This window comes from Aotus nancymaae, unplaced genomic scaffold, assembly GCF_030222135.1.
Source record: "Aotus nancymaae isolate 86718 unplaced genomic scaffold, 86718_ANA_hifiasm-v0.15.2.pri h1tg000036l, whole genome shotgun sequence".
In the NCBI taxonomy this organism is placed as follows: domain Eukaryota; kingdom Metazoa; phylum Chordata; class Mammalia; order Primates; family Aotidae; genus Aotus; species Aotus nancymaae.
This window is the reverse complement of record NW_026988450.1, coordinates 92,788,234-92,808,245: the sequence shown is the minus strand read 5'-3', so window position 1 is coordinate 92,808,245 and position 20,012 is coordinate 92,788,234. Positions and strand designations below refer to the sequence as shown.

General features: G+C 55.7%; 2 protein-coding genes across 2 annotated transcripts; one reads left to right on the top strand and one right to left on the bottom strand.

The window, feature by feature from the left end:
• The first annotated feature begins 222 nt into the window (after positions 1-222).
• Positions 223-1,779, top strand: LOC105731486 (uncharacterized). Its single transcript, XM_064384105.1, is given in 3 exon segments — positions 223-285; positions 488-588; positions 590-1,779. Coding segments are annotated over 3 exon segments (696 nt in total). The 3' UTR covers positions 1,122-1,779.
• Positions 1,296-19,897, bottom strand: HSF1 (heat shock transcription factor 1). Its single transcript, XM_021676019.2, has 13 exons — positions 19,627-19,897; positions 6,886-6,994; positions 6,300-6,436; positions 6,001-6,125; positions 4,498-4,573; positions 4,362-4,423; positions 4,136-4,232; positions 3,905-4,041; positions 3,499-3,780; positions 2,259-2,364; positions 2,115-2,180; positions 1,971-2,040; positions 1,296-1,902 (listed from the first exon to the last, which is right to left on the bottom strand). The coding sequence occupies exons 1-13, from the start codon at positions 19,741-19,743 to the stop codon at positions 1,697-1,699; spliced, it is 1,590 nt and encodes a 529-aa protein (XP_021531694.1). The 5' UTR covers positions 19,744-19,897; the 3' UTR covers positions 1,296-1,696.
• Positions 19,898-20,012: the final 115 nt, after the last annotated feature.

The following is a 20,012-nucleotide window of genomic DNA, read 5'->3' as shown; positions in this document are numbered from 1 at the left end:
GTCCTGGCACTGCCTCTGCTGGGTATGGGGGAATCAGCACTCTGGCCCTTGCTGCAGGATGAGCCTGCTTGGCCAACTTGGATCCACCATGCTCAGCCTGGGCTTGGGAAGAGGTCGCCCTGGGCCTGTTGTAAGTGGGCCCCGACCAGGGTGGCCCAGGGATGGGCAGTCCCTAGGGCCTTTCTGGCGTGTGTCTGGTGAGCTAAGAGGCTGTGGTGCACAATGGCTGTGTCCGTGGTCATTCACCTTGGGGCAGGGCCCCGGTTTGGCAGCTTCTCTCCTTCAGTTGGAACCTGGGCAGCCAGGTGGCCCTCAGCTGCCCTCCATGAGGCTGGGCCACCCCTGGTTCCCGGGCCTTCCTTGCCCTCTGCACTCCTGGCTCCAGGCTGGCTGGGCAGTGTAAACCGTGTAGCCCTGCAGCCTTTATATCCATGAAGCTGGGCAGATAGAGCCACCCTAGTTGCAGAGAGGTCAGGGGTAACCCCAGGGCCCTGCTGCTGCCTTACCTTGCTGGGGTGACTACCTGATTAAAGACCTCAAAACTATACCAGTCCCTGGTGCTCCCAGACCTGCAGCTGTGGCCCAACAGGCAGGTGTTGTTTGAAGCACTGTACGGGTCCCAGAGCTGCACCCTGGGCCTCATCAGCAACCCGTTGGACTGTGGTGGCCTTGTGGGGAGGGTGGGATACCTTGGTGGTGTCCTCCCTCTACCCCAGTAGGGGCTGGTGGGCCCTGTGCCGGAGGCAATAGTGGGGTCCCGACTCCCCCATGCTGCATACGGTCCTGTGCCTCTCCCCACCCCTTGGCCAATGGAGCCTGAGAACAAGCTGTTTCTGCCAGATAAAGAATGGAACGGAGGCTGAGAAGGCCTTGCCCAGGAGGCAAAGCCCGTTCCACTGCCCACCCCAGGCTGCCTGGGAGGCCACCTTCCCTTCCTCCACCAGGCGGAGTGGAAAACCCTGAGGCCATGGGACAGGCTCCCGTTGCCCATGCCTACATAGGAGGGTTCAGGCTCTGATGGAAGACAGTGTGCCCACCCTGTGTCCTCATCCTTGAGTGCAGACACCTTGGGAAGGGGGTTCCTTGCAGTTCTTGGGTGCCCAACCCTGGTCCCTCAATAAAGAACTACGAGCAAATGCTGGTCCCGCAGAGGTGGGGGTGCACAGGGCACTGCAAGCATCTGCCTTCCCCCAGGAGGCCGCTGCAGCCCAGCCCTTCTGTGCCCTGGGCCCCTCACTGCATCCCCACCCACCACACCACTCTGGGACAGAGGAACCACATGGGAGGCCACAGCATAGAGCCTGTCTGTTTATAGATCTCTGCCTGTCTCGTCTGTCCGTCTGTCCACTTGTGTGTATATATCTGTATATCTCTATGGAACAGGAAACAGGATAGTTGTGTAAAAATCCAAAATACAATTCTGACTATGAACAACCTGCAGGGTCAGTCCAAGTGTGGCTGTGAAGCCCCAACCAAACCACAGGACACGGGGTTGGGTGAAGGCAGACTGGCAGGCGGGCGACCCTCCTGACCAGAGGTGCTGCCCAGGCCCAAGCCCCTCTGTGTATCCTGCTAGGGCTGTGGTGGCCAACCCACCAGTGCCCAGGACCGTGAGCCTGCCTCGCCTCCCCAGGACCAGCCCTGCACTGGGGGTGGGGGTGGGCAGGCCATGGCTGGCCCGGCTCCTCCCGGTCATCTAGGAGATAGTGGGGTCCTTGGCTTTGGGAGGCTCTGAGCCTGTCAGCAGGGAGATGGTGGGGTCCTCTGCAAAGCCGTCCCCTTCGGAGAAGTAGGAGCCCTCTCCCAGCTCAAACAGCACGGGCAGGTCGCTGCTCCCGGTGTCCACGGAGCCGGGGTCCAGCAGGAACAGGGGCTGCGCCGTGTAGTGCACCAGCTGCTTCCCTGCGGGGGTGGGGGTGTCAAGGCTGTGCGGGTCGGGCAGAGAGGGGGACTGATGGGATTTGGCTCACCTGAATCTGGGCTGCTGTTCTCTGCCTCAGGAGGCCTGGGGGGCTCCTGGGGAGACAGGAGCTCCTGGATCTGTGGGGTGGAGGGGTACCGTGAGTACTCCTGCCTGTCTCATTCCCCCTCACCCCCCCCACCCACCTACGCACACTGGCCAGGCTGCTGTCAAGGTCAGGCAGACTCATGTCGGGCACAGTCACCGAGGGGCTGAACAGCTGCAGAGGAGGGAGGGAAGTCAGCACTGCACCTGGGGCGGGGCGGGGCGGGGCGGGGCGGGGCGGGGCTTGACTCACATCCAGCAGGGCGCTGGTGTCCACACTGAAGCCGTGGCTGCTCAGCATGGTCTGCAGGCTGTCCAGGTTGGAGTCCATAGCATCCAGGTGGTCGCTGAGCTCATTCCTGGTCCGGGATGAGGGGGTAGGTGAACAAGTGCCCCAGGCCCTGCACCCTGATGCCCTCCTGCAGAAGGGCCCCCCTTGGCTGTGTCCCCCAGGTAATGCCCCCGTATAGGCCTGCACAGGCTGGAGGACGGCCTGGAAGGCGGTGGGGGCTCTGTGCCCTGCACGGGTGTGGCCGGACCCATGCGGGGCATCCCGTCACCATGAGGGCCTGGAGGCCTTGGCGGCAGCAGGAGAGAAGAGGTGTATTCAGCTCCAGCATGAGGGTCGGGGGTTTCAGTTTTCAGGGCTGGTGAGGTTTCCCGTTGCGTTTGGAAAACAGCTGGGGCCGTGCTCAGCGTGTGGGTGGTTCAGCCCCTGCCCCAATGCTGCTGTAGGGATAAGACCCACGGTCTGATGGTGGTGACCAAGAGAGCCCAAGGCCATGGGGCACACCTGAGCCATTGGACAGGCAGCCAGGCTGGGTCCTGGAGGTGCCCCAGAGACCACGCCTGACAGGGAAGTGCAGTCAGTACCGCAGCCTGGATCCTGCCAGCACCAGAGGCCGCGCCAGGCCAGGGAAGCCTGTCCTTGTCACAGGCAATGACCACAGGCCTGTGGTCAGGAGAGGCAGGATGACATTGAGCCCCCGTCACAGAGGGGCCCAGAGTGCTACTGCCCAGGCCCAATGCTCGTGCCCGGCCAGGCTGGGTCTGGTCCACGGCTGTGTGGGAGGGCCCGGGCTCTGGCAGGGCCCTCCTCCCTCCCCAGTGGGGTCAGCGCTAACCCTGGCTGGACTCGGCCATGTGGAGAGGAAGAGGGGCAGGGGAAGAGGCGGGCGACCCCAGACATCTGTGGAGTGCGAGCCAAACTGCAAGATACAAAAACAAGAGTCCCCACTGCAGGCAGGGGCTGGGGGTGTCGAGGCTGGGCCCCGCTCACCATCTCCTGCTGTCGGTCTGGGTGGCATGACTGATGCTGGGACCCGTGGCCTGTGGCGAGAGGGTGGCGGCAGCAGGAGGGGTGGCCAAGAGCAGGGTCCGGCAGCCTGTCCTGCCACGCCCTTGGCTTCCGTGGCGTTCGGGGCTGTGGGGTGATCTGGTTGGCACCCATCCCCCTCCCCAGCCCCGAGCTCTGAGGTAGGGGCAGCACTCACTTGTCCAGGCAGGCTACGCTGAGGCACTTTTCAGGGGTGGAGGTGGGCGGGGGTGAGGGGGGTCGGCCCTCGGTGTCCGTGTGGCCCCTGGCGTCCGTGAGGGCTGTGGCGGAGGCGGGGGCAGGCTCACTCTCCCGCAGGATGGAGTCAATGAGGGCGGTCGGGGACAAGAGGGTGTCCACGGAAGATGGGTGCCCGGGACTCGCCTCCTCTACCCGGGGGCTCTGAGGTGGGCTGGGGGGCTCCTCCTTGACACGCACCAGGGGGCTGCTGGACAGGGGCCTGGATACCAGGCGGGGCCACATTAGCTGGTGTCTTGGCGGCCCCACCTCACCCCCAACTCTGCCCTGGGCCCAAAGGGGCTCGCCTCATTGGGGGAACAGGGCTGGGGTGATGCGGCCCCCACCTCTCGTCTATGCTCCCGCCGGGGGAGGCCACGGGGCTGGCAGGAGCCAGCTCAGTGATGTCGGAGATGATGGGTCCAGAGCTGGCCACAGCATCGGGGGCGTAGAGGCTGGAGCTGCTGTAGGCCGGGGATGGGGCCTGCAATCAAAGGCAGGAGGCCCATGAAACACGGGCCGGGGCGACCCCATCACCGCCCCCATGCCTGGATGGGAGCCCTGCCCCCGGGGCTCACCGAGTAGGGGCCTGGGCCATGGACGTGCTCCAGGGAGAATTGCCGGCCATACTTGGGCATGGAATGTGCTGAGCCGCTGTCGTTCAGCATCAGGGGGCTGCAGGAAAGGGTGCGGGTCAGCCGCCTCCCCCAGGCTTGGGGCACACAGGGCACAGCTGACAGAGGAGGGGGATGGCCCTGGGCCCCGCGCCCCGTGTGGCGGATGCAGGTATCCCCAGAACCTCACATCTTTCTCTTCACTCCCAGGATCCGGTTTGACTGCACCAGCGAGATGAGGAACTGAATGAGCTGTGGGGAGAGAGGAGGACACAGTCACCCCGGCACTTGTGGGGCCCCCGCTGGCCCTCTGGCCCTGTCCCCACCTTGTTGACGACTTTCTGCTGCTGGGCGTGCTTCTGCCGAAGGCTGGCCACCTCCCGCCACAGAGCCTCATTCTCACTGCAACAGACCAGGCTGGGTCAGTGGGGCCCAATTCCAGGAGCCCCACAGACCCTACCGTCTCCCAGGTGGGAGCAGGGGTGACTGTGACCATGTCTGGCCTGGCCCAGTCCAGTATGAGAACTGCTGTGTGGAGGGGCTAGGGGACAGGCCAGAGCTTGCTGGTCCCACTGCCCCTCCCTGCCGGGGACTGCTGGTGTCAGGTAGAGTGGTTGGGGACAGAGCGAGCCAGGTGCACCCAGATCCTGGCATCCATCCTGGACAACATCTGGAGGGATGCCTTAAGGGCAGACCCTTGAGCCTCCCCTACAAGGCCCGAGAAGCCAGGTTTGGGGAGGACGGTTCTTCAGGCTGCACAACCAGCTGTCCTGTATCCTGCAGATGCTCAGGACCCTCGACAGGCCTAGGAGTGGCTCAGAGGTGGCCCCATGTGGTAGGGAGGAGCTTCCCCAGCACTGTCCCCAGGCAGGTGAGCAGGGCCGTGAGCGGGCTCCTGCTGCTCTGGGAGGCTAGGCCCAGCCAAGCCTGTGAGTCTTCTTGGGGCCACCCTGAGAGGTGCCTGTGTCCTAGTAGGCCAGGCCCATGTGGCCGGATTCCAGGAATCACAAAGCCAGTGGCTCCTGCTGGACCCCATGCGGAAGAGTCTGAGGCCAGGGCCTCCTCCATGACGTGGGGGTCAAGAGCACCTGCTGCTTGGAGCTGAGGATACCGCACTGGGGTTGGCGTTCCCGCACGCCTGGAGTCCCAAAGTGGGTGTGAGACCTGAGCCAGCCTTCTGAAGTAGCCCTGCCTCAGTTTCTCAGGCAACACTGTGTGTTAGGCCCCTGCTAAGGTTTTCCCAGAGCTGCAGGGTCCTGGAGAGGAGGGACTCGGGGGATGGCTCCGTAAGCCCAGCACGTGTAGGGCAGAGATGCATCTACCCCCAGGGTTGAGGCGGGTGGGATGGCGACCCGCTGCACCTCGAGATGGAGCCATGGGGAGGGGACGGGGGAGCAGCAAGAGGTCCGGCCACAGGCCTGCTGCGGAAGCTCCTGCTGACCCTGGCCTGTGGGAGGGGTCTGGTGTACAGGGTTTGTGCTCAGAAGTAGGCTGGTGGGTCCTGCCAAGCTTGGCACCCAGCTCGCCTGTGCTGTGGGCCCCAGGCAGAAGCCAATGCCCCAGGAAGCCAGGATGGCCCAGGGGGCACTGGAGATGTACGGAGCAGGGCACCCCCAACTCCCTTCTGCACGTGGAGAATGGCTGCCCTAGAGCTTCTGAAGCAGCCACGGGTGGTGGGGCTGCCACAGAGGCCTAGGGTACATCTGCGTGGAGGGGGAGGGTGGGGCCGAGCACCTGGGGCCCCAGACAAGGCTCTGCCCCCACAGCACACGGGGCCTCCTGGTGGGCGCCAGGACCCAGTGCAGCCCACAGTGCTGGTGTGGACCTACTGCTTCATGGCCAGGAGCTTGGAGTCCATGCACTCCTGCTTCCCCTTCATCAGCTGCACGTCCGTCAGCAGCTTAGTGACGCTGTCCTGGCGGATCTTGATGTCCTCGCTCTTCAGGGTGGAAACCTGGATCCCCCCCGCCCCGCCCCGAGAGGAAAGGGAGTCACTGAAGGGGCCTGGGAGCTTGGCAGGCTGGGGCTCGCCCAGGGCCACCGGGTCTCCCAGGAAGGGGGCAGGCTGGGGTGGGAGCTCTGAGGGAGAGGTGTGCGAGGGCAGGCGAGGGTATGGCGCAGCACTTACACTGGTCACTTTCCTCTTGATGTTCTCAAGGAGCTGCTCCTGGCCACGCAGGAAGCACGGGTGCTGGAACTCTGTGTCATCTCTCTCTGGCTTGACCAGGCCGCCCTGCTCGATGTGGACCACTTTCCGGAAGCCATCTGCACGTAACAGGGCGGTGGTGGCTCTGCCTCAGGACGGGACCAGCAGCCTCCGAGAGCGGCCACAAGAGCGGCCACTGCCCCGGGAGGCTGCTGGGGACTTGGCCCTGGTAAGAGCCCACTTTGCCTCCTCAGAGCCCATGCCTGGGTGGCCAGGTGGTCTTGGTCTAAGGGAGACCCCGTGTCCCCACAGGGCTCCCCGCGCCCGATACACATGCGAGTTCAGCTCGGGCTTCACGGTTTTTCCCTGGGGACCCCAGGTTCACACCCACAAGGACCCTCCCCCACCATGGAAGAGGCAGCTGCCCCTGGCCCCCAGGCATGCAGGGTTCCACACCATGGCCCTGGCCAGCACAGGGGTCCCATCCTTCTTCCACAGGGTCCTCCTGCTGGGTCCTGACTCACTGTCCGCATGCCCACGCCCCTGCCTGCCCAGAGGCAGCACTCACACATGTTGAGCTGCCGCACGAAGCTGGCCATGTTGTTGTGCTTGAAGTACTTGGGCAGCACCTCCTTGGCAAACTGGCCCTGGTCGAACACGTGGAAGCTGTTCCCACTCTGTCAGGAGACATGGGTGGGTCACGCCTGGCAGCAAAGGGCAGCGGTGCCTGGGCCGCCCCGGGGGCTGGCAGGACGTGAGTTTGTTCCTGGGACCACCTGCCACCTGGGCCTCATCTGTGCTGCGTGGTCTGCATCCTCACTGTGAGGCCCAGGACTTGGCAGTGGGCAGCTGCAGGGCCTTCCTCGTGGTCGGGAAGCCCCTCCCCAGACATTCTAGAGATGACCGATGCCACCTTTCCACTCACAAAGCACCCACCACACGCTGGCCTGTGTCTATGGGATGAGTGTTTGGCTTTAAGCAGCACATTTCCCTTAGGAACAGCTAAGGAAAGGGAGCCCTAATTTCATCACTCCCGAGGAAAACACGGTTGTGTTCAGAAATCCAAGTTCATTCTCGTTTTGTCATGTGAGATGAGAAACAGAGATAGTCAAACACTGCATATTCTCTTCCTCTTCCACGTCCTTCCTGAGCCCAGGCCCTGAGCCATTAGGAGGAGTTGGTGAGGGAGGCATCCCTGCTGGCCGTCGCCACGGTGGCTCAGAGGGGACGGAGAGAAACCCACACAGCAGGGAAGGGGGCCCAGAGCAGGGCCAGCAAGTGATGAGGGGCACATTCCTAGGAAGGGGTGACTGACCCAGTGAAGAAATGAGTTCAGGGTAGTGGGATAGGTTTCTCCTTGCCAGGGAAGGGAGCGACAGATGTCAACAGGAAGAAAAGCCAGAAGGACTCTGTGGGGTGGTACCAGAAGTGGAGAACCGCTTTCCAGTCTAGAGATGTGAAAATAAACAGGGATGGCCGGGCGCGGTGGCTCACGCCTGTAATCCCAGCACTTTGGGAGGCCGAGGCGGGTGGATCAAGAGGTCAAGAGATCGAGACCATCCTGGTCAACATGGTGAAACCCCGTCTCTACTAAAAATACAAAAAATTAGCTGGGCATGGTGGCGCGTGCCTGTAATCCCAGCTACTCAGGAGGCTGAGATAGGAGAATTGCCTGAACCCAGGAGGCGGAGGTTGCGGTGAGCCGAGATCACGCCATTGCACTCCAGCCTGGGTAACAAGAGCGAAACTCCGTCTCAAATAAATAAATAAAAATAATAATAATAAAAAATAAACAGGGATGTGCGTGTGGGGGGAGGGAGGTGGTCAGGGAAAGGGCTCCAAAAGAGCAGCAGAGAGACGGTGAAAGCCGCCGAGCCGACTTTCCAGAACTCTGAAAATTAACCACAGCATCACAGTAGCACAGGCAGCGTTCATGCAAGAAAAACAGCCCAATCTTAGAACTGTGGGCTTTGTGAGTTTTATTTTTTTGGAGACCGGGTCTTGCTCTTTTGCTCAGGCTGGAGTGCAGTGGCTTGAACACAGCTCAGCTCAGCCTCCGCCTCCCTAGTTCAAGCGATTCTCGTGCCTCAGCCTCCAGAGTAGCTGGGGCTACAGGTGCCACCATGCCCGGCTAATTTCTGTATTTTTAGTAGAGATGGGGTTTCACCATGTTGTCCAGGCTGGTCTTGAATTCCTGACCTCAAGTGATTCACCCACCTCAGCCTTCCCGGGTGCTGGGAAAAGAGGCATGAGCTACCGTGCCTGGCCAGGCTTTGTGGCATTTTAACATGCCCTATTCCCACTCCTTCTGCAGCCCTGAAAACCAACAGCTGCAGTCCCTGTGGGAACCAGCATCCTGGCAGCCACTGAGGTGTGGGGCAGGGCTTGGGCTCTTCAAGGTCCCATTCCCAGAGAACTGTCAGTATCTGACCTGAAGAGTTCACTCGCAAGGCTGTCTCTGATCTGACTTGAAGCTCTCCTGTATAAAAAAGCCTTTTTCCTAGGTGTGCCTGCTGAAATATCTAGCGGTGATGTCTGAATGCTGTGGCCGCCTGAGGCATGCCTGGCAGCTGGGAACGACAACTAACCAGGAGACCTGGCAGGAAAAGCTGGAGAAGGAGGTGCCACTAGGGGCTCTGGAAAGCTCGGAGACATTCCTGGACATCCTGCAGCTACGTACATGCCCACGTTCAGGAAAGACCCAAGCCAGCCCCGAGCTCTCGCCTCTGGCTGACCTTGAGGCTCTGCGTAAGCGGGAGGGAAACGGTATAGTCAGGTTGTCCACTGCCTGGCCGAGTGCTGAAGGCATCCCCAACACACACACACAGCCCCCAGAAAAGACGGGAGAGTCAGTGGCTCCAGGCATTCAAGAACATTTCTGCCCCATCACCACCTAAGTCAGTTAACTGAACAGAGACTACAGTTGCCATAAACAACAAAGAACACAACCTTTACAGAGTCCCAAAAAGCCACCTAACAAACAGGAGCGACGGCCAATCTGGGGAGGCGGGGAACCCGAGCTCCAGAGCTGCCGCTGGCTACCTGTTAGAATTCCAGTTTTCCAGCCGGGAACGCTGGCGCATGCCTGTGGTCCTAGCACTTTGGGAGAGTGAGGTGGGTGGATCGCTTGAGCTCAGGAGTTGGAGACTGGCCTGGGCAACGAGGTGAAACCCCGTCTCCAGAAAAAATAGAGAAATTAGCTGGGCGTGGTGGTACACACCTGTCATCCCACCTACTCGGGAGGCTGAGGAGGGAGGATCCCTTGAGCTCCAGAGGTGAAGGCTGCAGTGAGCTGTGACTGGGCTGCTTCGCTCCAGCCTCAGTAACAGACTGAAAACAGACAAACAAAACTCTAGTTTTCAAAAAAAAAAAAAAATTAAAACAACTAAAGGAAACCACATCTGAAGAACTAAAGCATGAGAATGACATCTTACCAAACAATGTATCAGTAAAGAGAGGAAAATTTAATTGCAGTTCTTGCCATTAAAAAAAGATAAAAATTATAAAGAAGCACAAAATCAAAATTATGGAGTTGAAAGTATTAATAACTCCGATTAAAAGTTAACCAGAGGGGCTCAAGAGCAGACCTGACTAGGAGACGGAGGGGCCAGCAAACATGAAGATAGGTCAACAAAGATGGTCCAGTGTGAGGAAAAGAAAGAAAAAAGAAGGAATAAAAATGAGCAGAGCCAGCCGGGCGCGGTGGCTCAGGCCTGTAATCCCAGCACCTTGGGGGCTGAGTTGGGTGGATCACGAGGACAAGAGATTGAGACCTCCTGGCCAGCATGGTGAAACCCTGTCTCTACTAAAAATACAAAAATTAGATGGGTGTGGTGATGGGTGCCTGCAATCCTAGTTACTTGGGAGGCTGAGGCAGGAGAATCGCTTGAACCCGGGAGGTGGAGGTTAGAGTGAGCTGAGATCAAGACACTCTACTTCAGCTTGGGTGACACTCCATCTCAAAAAACAAAATAAAACAGATAAAGTGAAAGTATTAAAAGACCCTGCCACTCAATCATTCTATATTGGCTGGGTGTGGCAACTCATGCCTGTGATCCCAGCACTTTGGGAGGCCACAGCAGGACGACTGCTTGAGCCCAGGAGTTGGAGATCAGCCTGGGCAACACAGTAAGACCCAGTGAAGACTGTCCTTTGAAAATGGAGAGATTTCCACTTCTGGAACAGCCATGTTGTGAGGAGCTTTGTGGAGGCACTTCCCGTGAAACAAGCGAAGCCTGCTTAAAATCTCAGAACTGTCCTAAAGGCGTATGACAGATAACATGTGTTGAGTAAAATCTGCTAACACTTGGTATGAACAGTGAGTCTTGGTGGCATCTGAGCCCCAGCTTGCCTGATGTACACTACACCTGAAGGGAGGGGAAGAAGATGGGAGCCCTTGGATCTCACGGGCTAGAAAGACCACCAGAACATCTCATCCTCACTGACTCCAGGCTGAAGAGACTAAGTTCCTGGTGCATGTGGCCAAAAGGCCAAGGCTCCCTTCCTCCACCTTGCCCACCCCTCAGAGTGGAGACTCCGCCCCAGCCACAGCAGGCGGAGGACACCCAGGGCTCTGATCACCCTCTCCTCAGCTCTCACCTCATTAAAGCATTTTCAAAACTACAACTTTTTTTTTTGAGACGGAGTTTCGCTCTTGTTACCCAGGCTGGAGTGCAATGGCGCGATCTCGGCTCACCGCAACCTCCGCCTCCTGGGTTCAGGCAATTCTCCTGCCTCAGCCTCCCAAGTAGCTGGGATTACAGGCATGCGCCACCATGCCCAGCTAATTTTTTGTATTTTTAGTAGAGACGGGGTTTCACCATGTTGACCAGGATGGTCTCGATCTCTTGACCTCTTGATCCACCCGCCTCGGTCTCCCAAAGTGCTGGGATTACAGGCGTGAGCCACCGTGCCCGGCCCCGCTTCTTAATTTCTTAACGGTGTGTTTTGAAGAGGAGATATTTTTAACTTTGATGAAGTAGACTTTATCAATTTTTCCCTATTTTGTGATTTTGTGTCCTAACTCAAGATTAAAAGGGTTTTTTTCTCGAGAAGTTTTGTTGTCTCAGCTCATATTTAATCTCCAATCCATTCTCAGTTAGTTTTGTATATGGTGTGAGGTAAAGGACAAGGCTCACGTTTTTGTTTATGGACGTCCCATTTTCCCAGCACTGTTTGTTGAACAGATTATTTCTCCATTGAACTAGTGGCACCTTTGTCAAGATCAACCAGCCTTGGATGGGTGAGTCTATTTCTGAAACATATAGTCTGCTCCGTTTGTTTACATGTTTATATTTATGCTTATATCATTCAGTCTTGATTATTAGAGCTTTATAGTGAGTCTTGAGTTCAGATAGTGTAACTCTTCTAATTTTGTTCTCCTTTAAATAACACTAAGTCTTCTGTTCCCAGAAATGGAACTATTTCTCTCCATTTATTTAGGCCTTTAACTTACCCAGGTTTTTTTTTTTTTTTTTTGAGATAGAGTCCTGGTGTAGTGCCATGATCCCAGCTCACTGCAACCTCTGCCTCCTAGGTTCAAGTGATTCTCCTGCCTCAGCCTCCCAAGTAGCTGGGATTACAGGTGCATGCCGCCATGCCCAGCTAATTTTTGTATTTTAGTAGAGACAGAGTTTTACCACGTTGGCTAGGCTGGTCTGGACTCCTAATCTCAGGTGATCCTCCTCGGCCTCCCAAAGTGCTGGGATTACAGGTGCGAGCCAGCGTGCCTGGCCAAATGTTTGTTGTTTTAAGGAGTCAAGTTTGGGCCAGGCTTTTGTTGCCCTGCTCAGGAAAGGCGTGGTGCCTGGTGGTGATGAGCCTCGGTTTTCTCATCTAGAAAGTGGGCACTGTGCCGTCTATGTGAAAGGCTATGGACAGAAGAGGACAAAGACCAAGAAGGCTCGACCTCGTGTTTTGCACAGAGGCTGTGCAGGGACAGCTGTGTGACTTCTCACGGCCGTACCTGGAGGCACTCCGGTCCAGGGGTACATCGGGGCCTCCAGACCCTGTAATGCTCCTCACAGCTACTGCTGTGGGGCCTCTAGCACACTGGGCCAAATGCCGACCTGCAAGGGTGGGGCCGGTGGGCCTGCTGGGTCCTGGCAGCTCTCAGAACCGGGGAAGCAGGAGTGGCCCTGCCTGCTGTGGGAGCTCTGGACACAATCTGGGGCCAGGGTCTGAGTGACTGGGTGTGGCCAGATCAGCTCTGCTTCTGTAAATCCTCATGTGTTCACGAGTGGATGCCTTGCCGCTTGCCTTACCGCAGGGATCACTCTGCTCCCAACTGTGCACCCAGAGACCCATCCCCTCCACCGTGGCCATCTGACCGCTGGCTTTCAGTGGACCCCACCTCAGGGGATAGGCCCAAGGTCTTGGTGACCTCCAGCTCTCTCAATCTCAGGGACCCCCAGGGTCTCAGCACATTCTTCTAGAGTCCTTCCTGCTGCCAAAGAGAAGAGAACTGCACCCGTGAGGCTGGAGCCAGGTGAAGACAGGTGTCCAGGAGCCCACATCTAAGGAGGCCCTCACTCTCAGGGCCATCCAAATACAGGCGGGTCTTAAAAAGGAATGCCTCCGGGCCAGGCGCGGTGGCTCAAGCCTGTAATCCCAGCACCTTGTGAGGCTGAGGTGGGAGGGCAGCTCGAGTTGGGCAATATGGTGAGCCTTTGTCTCCACTAAAACCTTAACAAAAAAAAAAAAAGCCAGGTGTGCTGGTGGTGTGAGCCTGTAGTCCCAATGACTCAGCTGAGGTGACTGGATCACTTGAGCCCGGGAGGCAGAGGATGCAGTGAGCTGCAATCATAGCCCTGCACTCCAGCCTGGGCAACAGAGAGAGACCTTGTCTAAAAAAGAATAATAATATAGAGAGTGCTTCCTTAAATTTTGCACCCGGACGCCCCTCTGGCCTCACCCTGATCCCAAGGCCTGGGTCTACTGGAGTTCATCCTAACCTGCATTCACGACCAACATCCCAGCATTTGTCTGGCACAGGTCGTGTGGCTGTGCCTTGTCCTTAGGCTCCTCAGCCAGTTGGGTGGCCCCTGGGGCTCGGATGCCACAGCCAGGCCTCAGCCTGGAGTCCACGGCTGCCTAGGGCAGCCACAGTTAGCCCTGTAGGGCAGGGAAGTGGGGCTGGGCCAGGCTCTTTTCCCTCAGGCCTCATCTTCATCAATGCCTGGCCATTCTATTACATATCGCTCCCTGGTTTTCATATCCTGCATGGTCATTTGAGGCAGATCTGTGTCCTAGAAATTTGTAGGGAGCGAGCTCTATGGCTGGTCTGCCCTCTAACATTTTCTTTCTTTCTTTTTTTTTTTGAAGGAAGTAGGGAGAGAGGGAGGGAAAGAGGGAGTGAGGGAGGAGGAGAAAAAGAGAAGAAAGAAAAAGAAAGAAAAAGGAGGAGAGAGAACCAGAGTCTTGCTCTCTTGCCCGGGCCGGAATGCAATCTAAAAATAGGTATTAAAAACCTCTTTTATGCTGATAATTGTGCTTAACAACGGAGACAGGAAGGAATAAGGGAAGAAAATAACAAACAGCCAGCCAGCCAATATTTCATTTAAGTCTGTGAAATGCTATGCAAATGCTGAAGAGTGATTTACTTCCAGTTATGTGGTCACTTTCAAAATAGGTGTGATACTGAGAAAAATGTATGTTCTGTGGACCTGGAGTGGAGAATTCTATAAATATTCACTGAGTTTACTTGTTCCAGGTCTGAGTTCAAATCATAGATGTCCCTGTTAATTTTCTATATTGTTGATCCGTCGAATATTAACAATGTGGTGTCAAAATCTCCCGCTATTATTTTGCGGGAGTCCAAGTCTCTTTATAAGTCATTAAGAACTTGTCTTATGTATCTGGGTGCTCCTGTATTGGGTGCATATATATTTATGGGGTCATTGACTCCTGTTGTTGCATTGATCCTTTTACCATTATGTAATGTCCTTCGTTGTTTCTTTTAGCCTTTGTTACTATTAAAGTCTATTTTGTCAGAGACGAAAGTTACACCTCCTGTTTTTTTTTCTCTCCATTTGATTGGTAAGTCTTCCACCAACCCTTTGCTTTAAGTCTTAGTATGTCCTTGCTTATGAGATGGATCTGGATACAGCGTACTGATGGGTTTTGACTTTTTATTCAATTTGCCTGTCTGTGTCTTTGATTGGGGCATTTAATATAGTTAAATTTAGAATTAATATTAATATTTGTGAGTTCAATATTGTGGTTTAATGCTAGCTGGCTATTTTTCCCATTAGTTGATATAAATTCTTCATTATGGAGATACTCTTTACCTTGTGGTAAGTTTTTGGGATGACTGATACTGGTTGTTCCTTTCTGTGTATAGTGCTTCTTTCAGAAGCTCTTGTAAAGCAGGCCTGGTGGTGATGAAATCTCTGAGTGCTTGCTTGTTCACGAAAAATTTTATTTTTTCTTCATTTATGAAGCTTAGTTTGGCTGGATATGAGATTCTGGGTTGAAAATTCTTCTCTTTAAGGATATTGAATATTGACCCCCACTCTCTTCTGGTTTGTAGGGTTTCTGCTGAGAGATCTGCTGTGAGTCTGATAGGCTTCCCTTTATGGGTAACCTGACCTTTTTCTCTAGCTGCCCTTAGAATTTTCTCCTTTATTTCAACTCTGGTGAATTTAACGATTATGTGTCTTGGAGTTGCTCTACTTCAGGAATATCTTTGTGGTGTTCTCTGTATTACCTGGAGTTGAGTATTGTTCTGCCTTACTAGGTTAGGAAAGTTTTCCCGAATAATATCCTGAAGAATATTTTCCAGCTTGGATTCATTCTCTTCATGACATTCAGGTATACCTATCAAACGTAAATTCGGTCTTTTCACATAGCCCCATATTTCTTGGAGACTTTGCTCATTCCTTTTTACTCTTTTTTCTGTAAACTTGTCTTCTCATTTCATTTCATTAAGTTGGTGTTCGACCTCTGATATCCTTTCTTCTGCTTGATCAAGTCGACTGTTAAAACCTGTGCATACTTCACGGAGTTCTCGTATTGTATTCTTCAGTTCCATTAATTCACTTATAATCCTCTCTAAATCGTCTATTCTCGTTAGCATTTCATCAAACCTTTTTTCAAGGTTCTTAGTTTCTTTACATTGGGCTAGAACATGTTCTTTTAACTCACAGAAGTTTCTTATTATCCACTTTCTGAAGCCTAAGTCTGTTAATGGAACGCACTCGTTCTCAATCAGGTCTTGTTCTCTTGTTGATGAGGAACTGTGATCCCCTGTAGAGGGAGAGGCATTCTGATCTTGGGTATTCTCAGCCTTTTTACGCTGGTTTCTTCCCATCATTGTAAATTTATCCACCTGTCGTCTTTGTAATTACCAACTTTCAAATAAGGTCTCTGAGTGGACGTCCAGCTTGATCCCAGTGCCGAAATCTGAGCAACTCACTGCACCAGCTAAAACAGCGGTATTAAGATTCATGGTGCTTTTCTGCCTGGGAATCTCTAGTCTGGCTTCCTTCTTGAGTCCCTTTTTCAATCAGCTGAATAGGCGACTCTGCCTTCCCGGAGCTCCAAATGTCAACCAAAAGGGGACCCAGTCCCATTTACTCCGCACTGGGAACCGCCACGCCGGCCACAAGAGTCACGCTGGCGACCCGTGGGGCTCCTCCGCTGGGAATCTCCTGGTCCGTGAGCAACAAAAATACGTCTGAAAGTGTGGCGTCCTCTCGTTCTGTGTGCTTTCACTGGGAGCTACAATCCTGAGCTGTTAGTAATCGGCCATCTTGGCTCTCCAGGCTCTTTTTAGAACGTGGATCAGGTTTGAAAACATTTCCTACTCTCACTTGTGAAATATCTGTAACCTCTCCGTCTAAGAAGCACTTTTTATACTTCCTTTCAATTTTGTTAATAGAGGCGGGACAGAATCATAGCTTGTAAGAAACTGAGATGATGGTGAACCGAGTTCTGGGCCTTCACTTTCTGCTTCTGTTTGGATCTCCATGCTGTCAAATTCTCTGAAGAGGCTGCTGCCCTCCTGAGTCAGCTGCAGCCCAGCAAGGCCCTATAAGAGCCTCCACTGGTGGACAGAGGAGCTGCTGCTTGCAGAGGAGGAAGGAGGGCTGAGAGCTGGCACCAGGGCACGGGGCAGGGAGGGTCCGGGTCCCAGGTCTCAAGCTCTGCCTATGGAGCTGCCTGTTAGTCCAGGTATTCAGCACCCACACCCCCCATGTCTTTAGGTCTCAGTGGTACTGGATCCAGGTGCACCTTTCGGATAAGTTGTTGAGAAGCTGGCTGAGGGAGGATCACCCACATCCACGCCTATGCTCTTGTGTGGATCCCCTGTGATCATAACTTTGTGGATGACACAATTCCTCTCCAGGGCAGGCAGGGCTATGCTGTCCTCCATGACTTGCTGGGTCCCCTCTAGGCCCTTGCCTGTGTGGGTGGGAATGAGGGTCTAGGGGGTGGGAAATCAAACAGCAGAGGGATGGGGCAGCTACCACAGTCCCCAGCAAACGAGCTCTCCTGGGCAGTGAGCCAGTGTTCTGCCTCCCGTGCCTGCAGCGGGCTCCAGACCTCAAGCCAGGGAGAGGAAGTGCAATGGCTGTCCAGACCTGGTCCCATTCCTGGCCAGGCGCAGTGAAGTCACTGGCCAGTTTTTGGGCCTCAGTCTCCCCCAAGTAATTCAGCCTTGAAAGTCAGTCACCATGACTGTAATTCTTCATTATCTTCTTAAACAGGGACAGTTTTCCTTGGCAGAATGTGGTACGACTCCGAGCCAGAAGGAGACTGTCCCAGAGAAGGCAGCAGAGAGCATGGGCACCAGGAGAGCCAGCTGGGCCTGGCCAGTAGATTGATGGGAGGATCCCCTTTTGGGACTCTGCCAACAGGGAGTCCTCAGGCCTTGTGTGAGTGCCGTCAAAGCCACAGGATGGGACGATCACCTCCTTTCTCCAGGATAGGTAGCCAGGGCCAGAAAGCTCTGCAGCCCCCTGCCCAGCCTGGAGAAGGGCTTCTTCCCATTCTAAGTCAGTGCTTCTGTCTCATTTCCATGTTAGCCCCCACTGCTATGTCCCACACCAACCATGGCCACTTCGTACTGACCAGTTGGAACTGACACTCACATTCCAGTCAGCTCCCCATCCCTCCCCAGGGAGAACAGGCCCACAGGTGCTGCACCTGTGAGTGGAGTGGAGGCCAGCCACAGGCCTCATCAGATCTGCCTCCTTTGCTCAAAAGCCCTGCCCAGGACATGCCTTGGTCCCAAAAACAGTACACTGGGACCTAATCCACATGCCTCATAATCTTTAAGCAGAAACAGCAAGCAGATTACAGGACAGGATAGATCATGCTAGTAGGATTAAGCTTAGAATATCCCAGAGAATCTCGGATGTCCCTCCCGCAAGGGGCAAGAGAGTATTTCTGAGAGTTAAGGGGAATAAGAAAAAGAAGGGCTGGGTGCGGTGGCTCACTGTAATCCCAGCACTGTGGGAGGCCAAGGTGGGTGGATCACTTGAGGTCAGGAGTTCCAGACCAATCTGGCCAACGTGGTGAAACCCCATCTCTACTAAAAATACAACAATTTGCCGGGAGTGGTGGTGTGCACCTGTAATCCCAGCTACTCAGGAGGCTGAGGCAGGAGAACTGCTTGAACCTGGGAGGCGGAGGTTACAGTGAGCTGAGACTGTGCCACTGCATACTCCAGCCTGGCGACAGAGCCAGACTCTGTCTCAAAAAAAAAAAAAAAAGAAAAAGAAAAAGAAAGAAGGATAAAAGAAGACAGAAACACGGGAGAATTTCCTTTGCATAAGAATGCCAAGGTCTAGAATGAAGAGATGGTGAAATGAAGTCAAGCTGCAGGAAGGTGCACTGCACCTTACCTTACTGGGACTTGGGAATGGGAAGCCAATGCAGAGGCATCAGCAGGACACATACAAAGTGTTTCTAACAAGAGCAAAGACTTCCAGTCTTCTCTTTATTCCCAAACACTCTGTAGGTAAAGCAGAGCCTCAGTAAACCTGAGAAGCAGAAAACCTGGCCTCCTGGCTGGGTCAGCTTCAGTTCACTTCTCTTCATTCCTAACAGCGTAGGAGGCTGTGCAAACAGGAGGCACTCAGCAGAGCCTGAAGAACTCTGGAGTCTTAGCTCCTGGGAGGCCACACATGCTTGGTGGCACCCCGCCTGTCACGGTCCCTCCAAAAGCTCCCAATGATCAGTGGCTTTTTTTTTTTTTTTGTCTGAGACAGGGTGTCACTCTTGCCCAGGCTGGAGTGCAGTGGCAGGATCTCAGCTCACTGCAACCTCTGCCTCCCAGGTTCAAGGGATGCTCCTACCTCAGCCTCCCAAGTAGCTGGGAACACAGGCAAGTGTCACCATGCCTGGCTAATTTTTTGCATGTTTAGTAGAGTGGGGGATTCGACATATTGTCCGGGCTGGTCTTGAACTCCTGGCCTCAAGTGATCCACCCCTCTCTGCCTCCTAAAGTGCTGGGATTACAGGCAGGAGCCACCCTGCTCGGCCAGTGTGGCCTTTCTTCAGGCCATCAACTGCCAGCCATGGGCTGTGGCTCTGCCCCTCACCGGACACGACGTCACAGCCGGGATGTGAACAGCAGATTCTGATCTCCAACTCCAGACAATCACTGATTTACTTCTGCAAACCGGAGCTGTCCGGTCTTGCAGGGTCGGATCATGTAAACAAGCCTGCTGCCAGGCAACTGAAGACAGAGACACGAATAAAGACTCCCCATAAGGAATGAAAAAAAAACTCCTCTTGGGAAACCCAGATTTGGGATTTGGAAACGGGCTTGATATCAACCTGAAGCCTCATGACGTCTTACTTTCTGTTTTCACGGCCTTTCCTGTTCCACCACAGCAACGCCCTCCGCTTCACGTGCCAAGTCCTGACTTTCTCGGAATAGTTGCCGACCCAGCACCCCACAGGCCATGCCCTGGGGACGCCGATGTCCCCTGGGGCACAGCGTCCGCTGGCGAAGCCGGGTGCTTGCCCCAAGTGCGGACACTTCCGCAACCGCCCAACAGTTAGCAGAAGCCCAAAGCATGGGACGGCCCATTCTCCCCATCCCAAGGAAACTTCGCTAGGGCAGGAATTAAACCGGGAGTGGGCCTCGCAGCCACTTTCTCAACCTAATGCTCTGGGTCTGGGCAAGCTCGGGACCCGTCGCCCTTCTCCGGCGGGGCCATGGCAGAGTCACCGCGCGGAAGCCAAGGTGCGGCTGGGCCCGGCTCTCCAGTCCCCTCGCCGAGCCCCTCCCGCGCGTCCGCCGCGGCCCTGCTCCCTCCCGGTCCCCACGGGCCCCATGCCCGCGCGCTGCCCTTACCGGGCTCCAGCATATGAGCGCGTCAGTGTCCGGGTCGCTCACGAGGGTCCACAGTTTGGTCAGGAAGGCCGGGACGTTGCTGGGCCCAGCCGCGCCAGGGCCCACGGGCAGATCCATGTCGGGGAAGGCGGGAAGAGGTGGAGGGAGCGGCCGCGAAGGGGGACCGAGGGCCGGGCTAGCGCCGTCGCCGCGCCAGCCGCCCAGGCCGCAGTGCCGCCCGCTGCGCACACACAGCCCCGGGGCCCAGCATGGCCGTCGCCATCTTGAAACGGGCGCACTCCCGCCGCCGCCGCCGCCGCCACCGCCGCCGCCACCGCCGCCACCGCCCTCCAGCGTCACGCGGGCGCGCGCACGCAGGCCCAGACCCCGCCCCGGCTCCTCCGGGA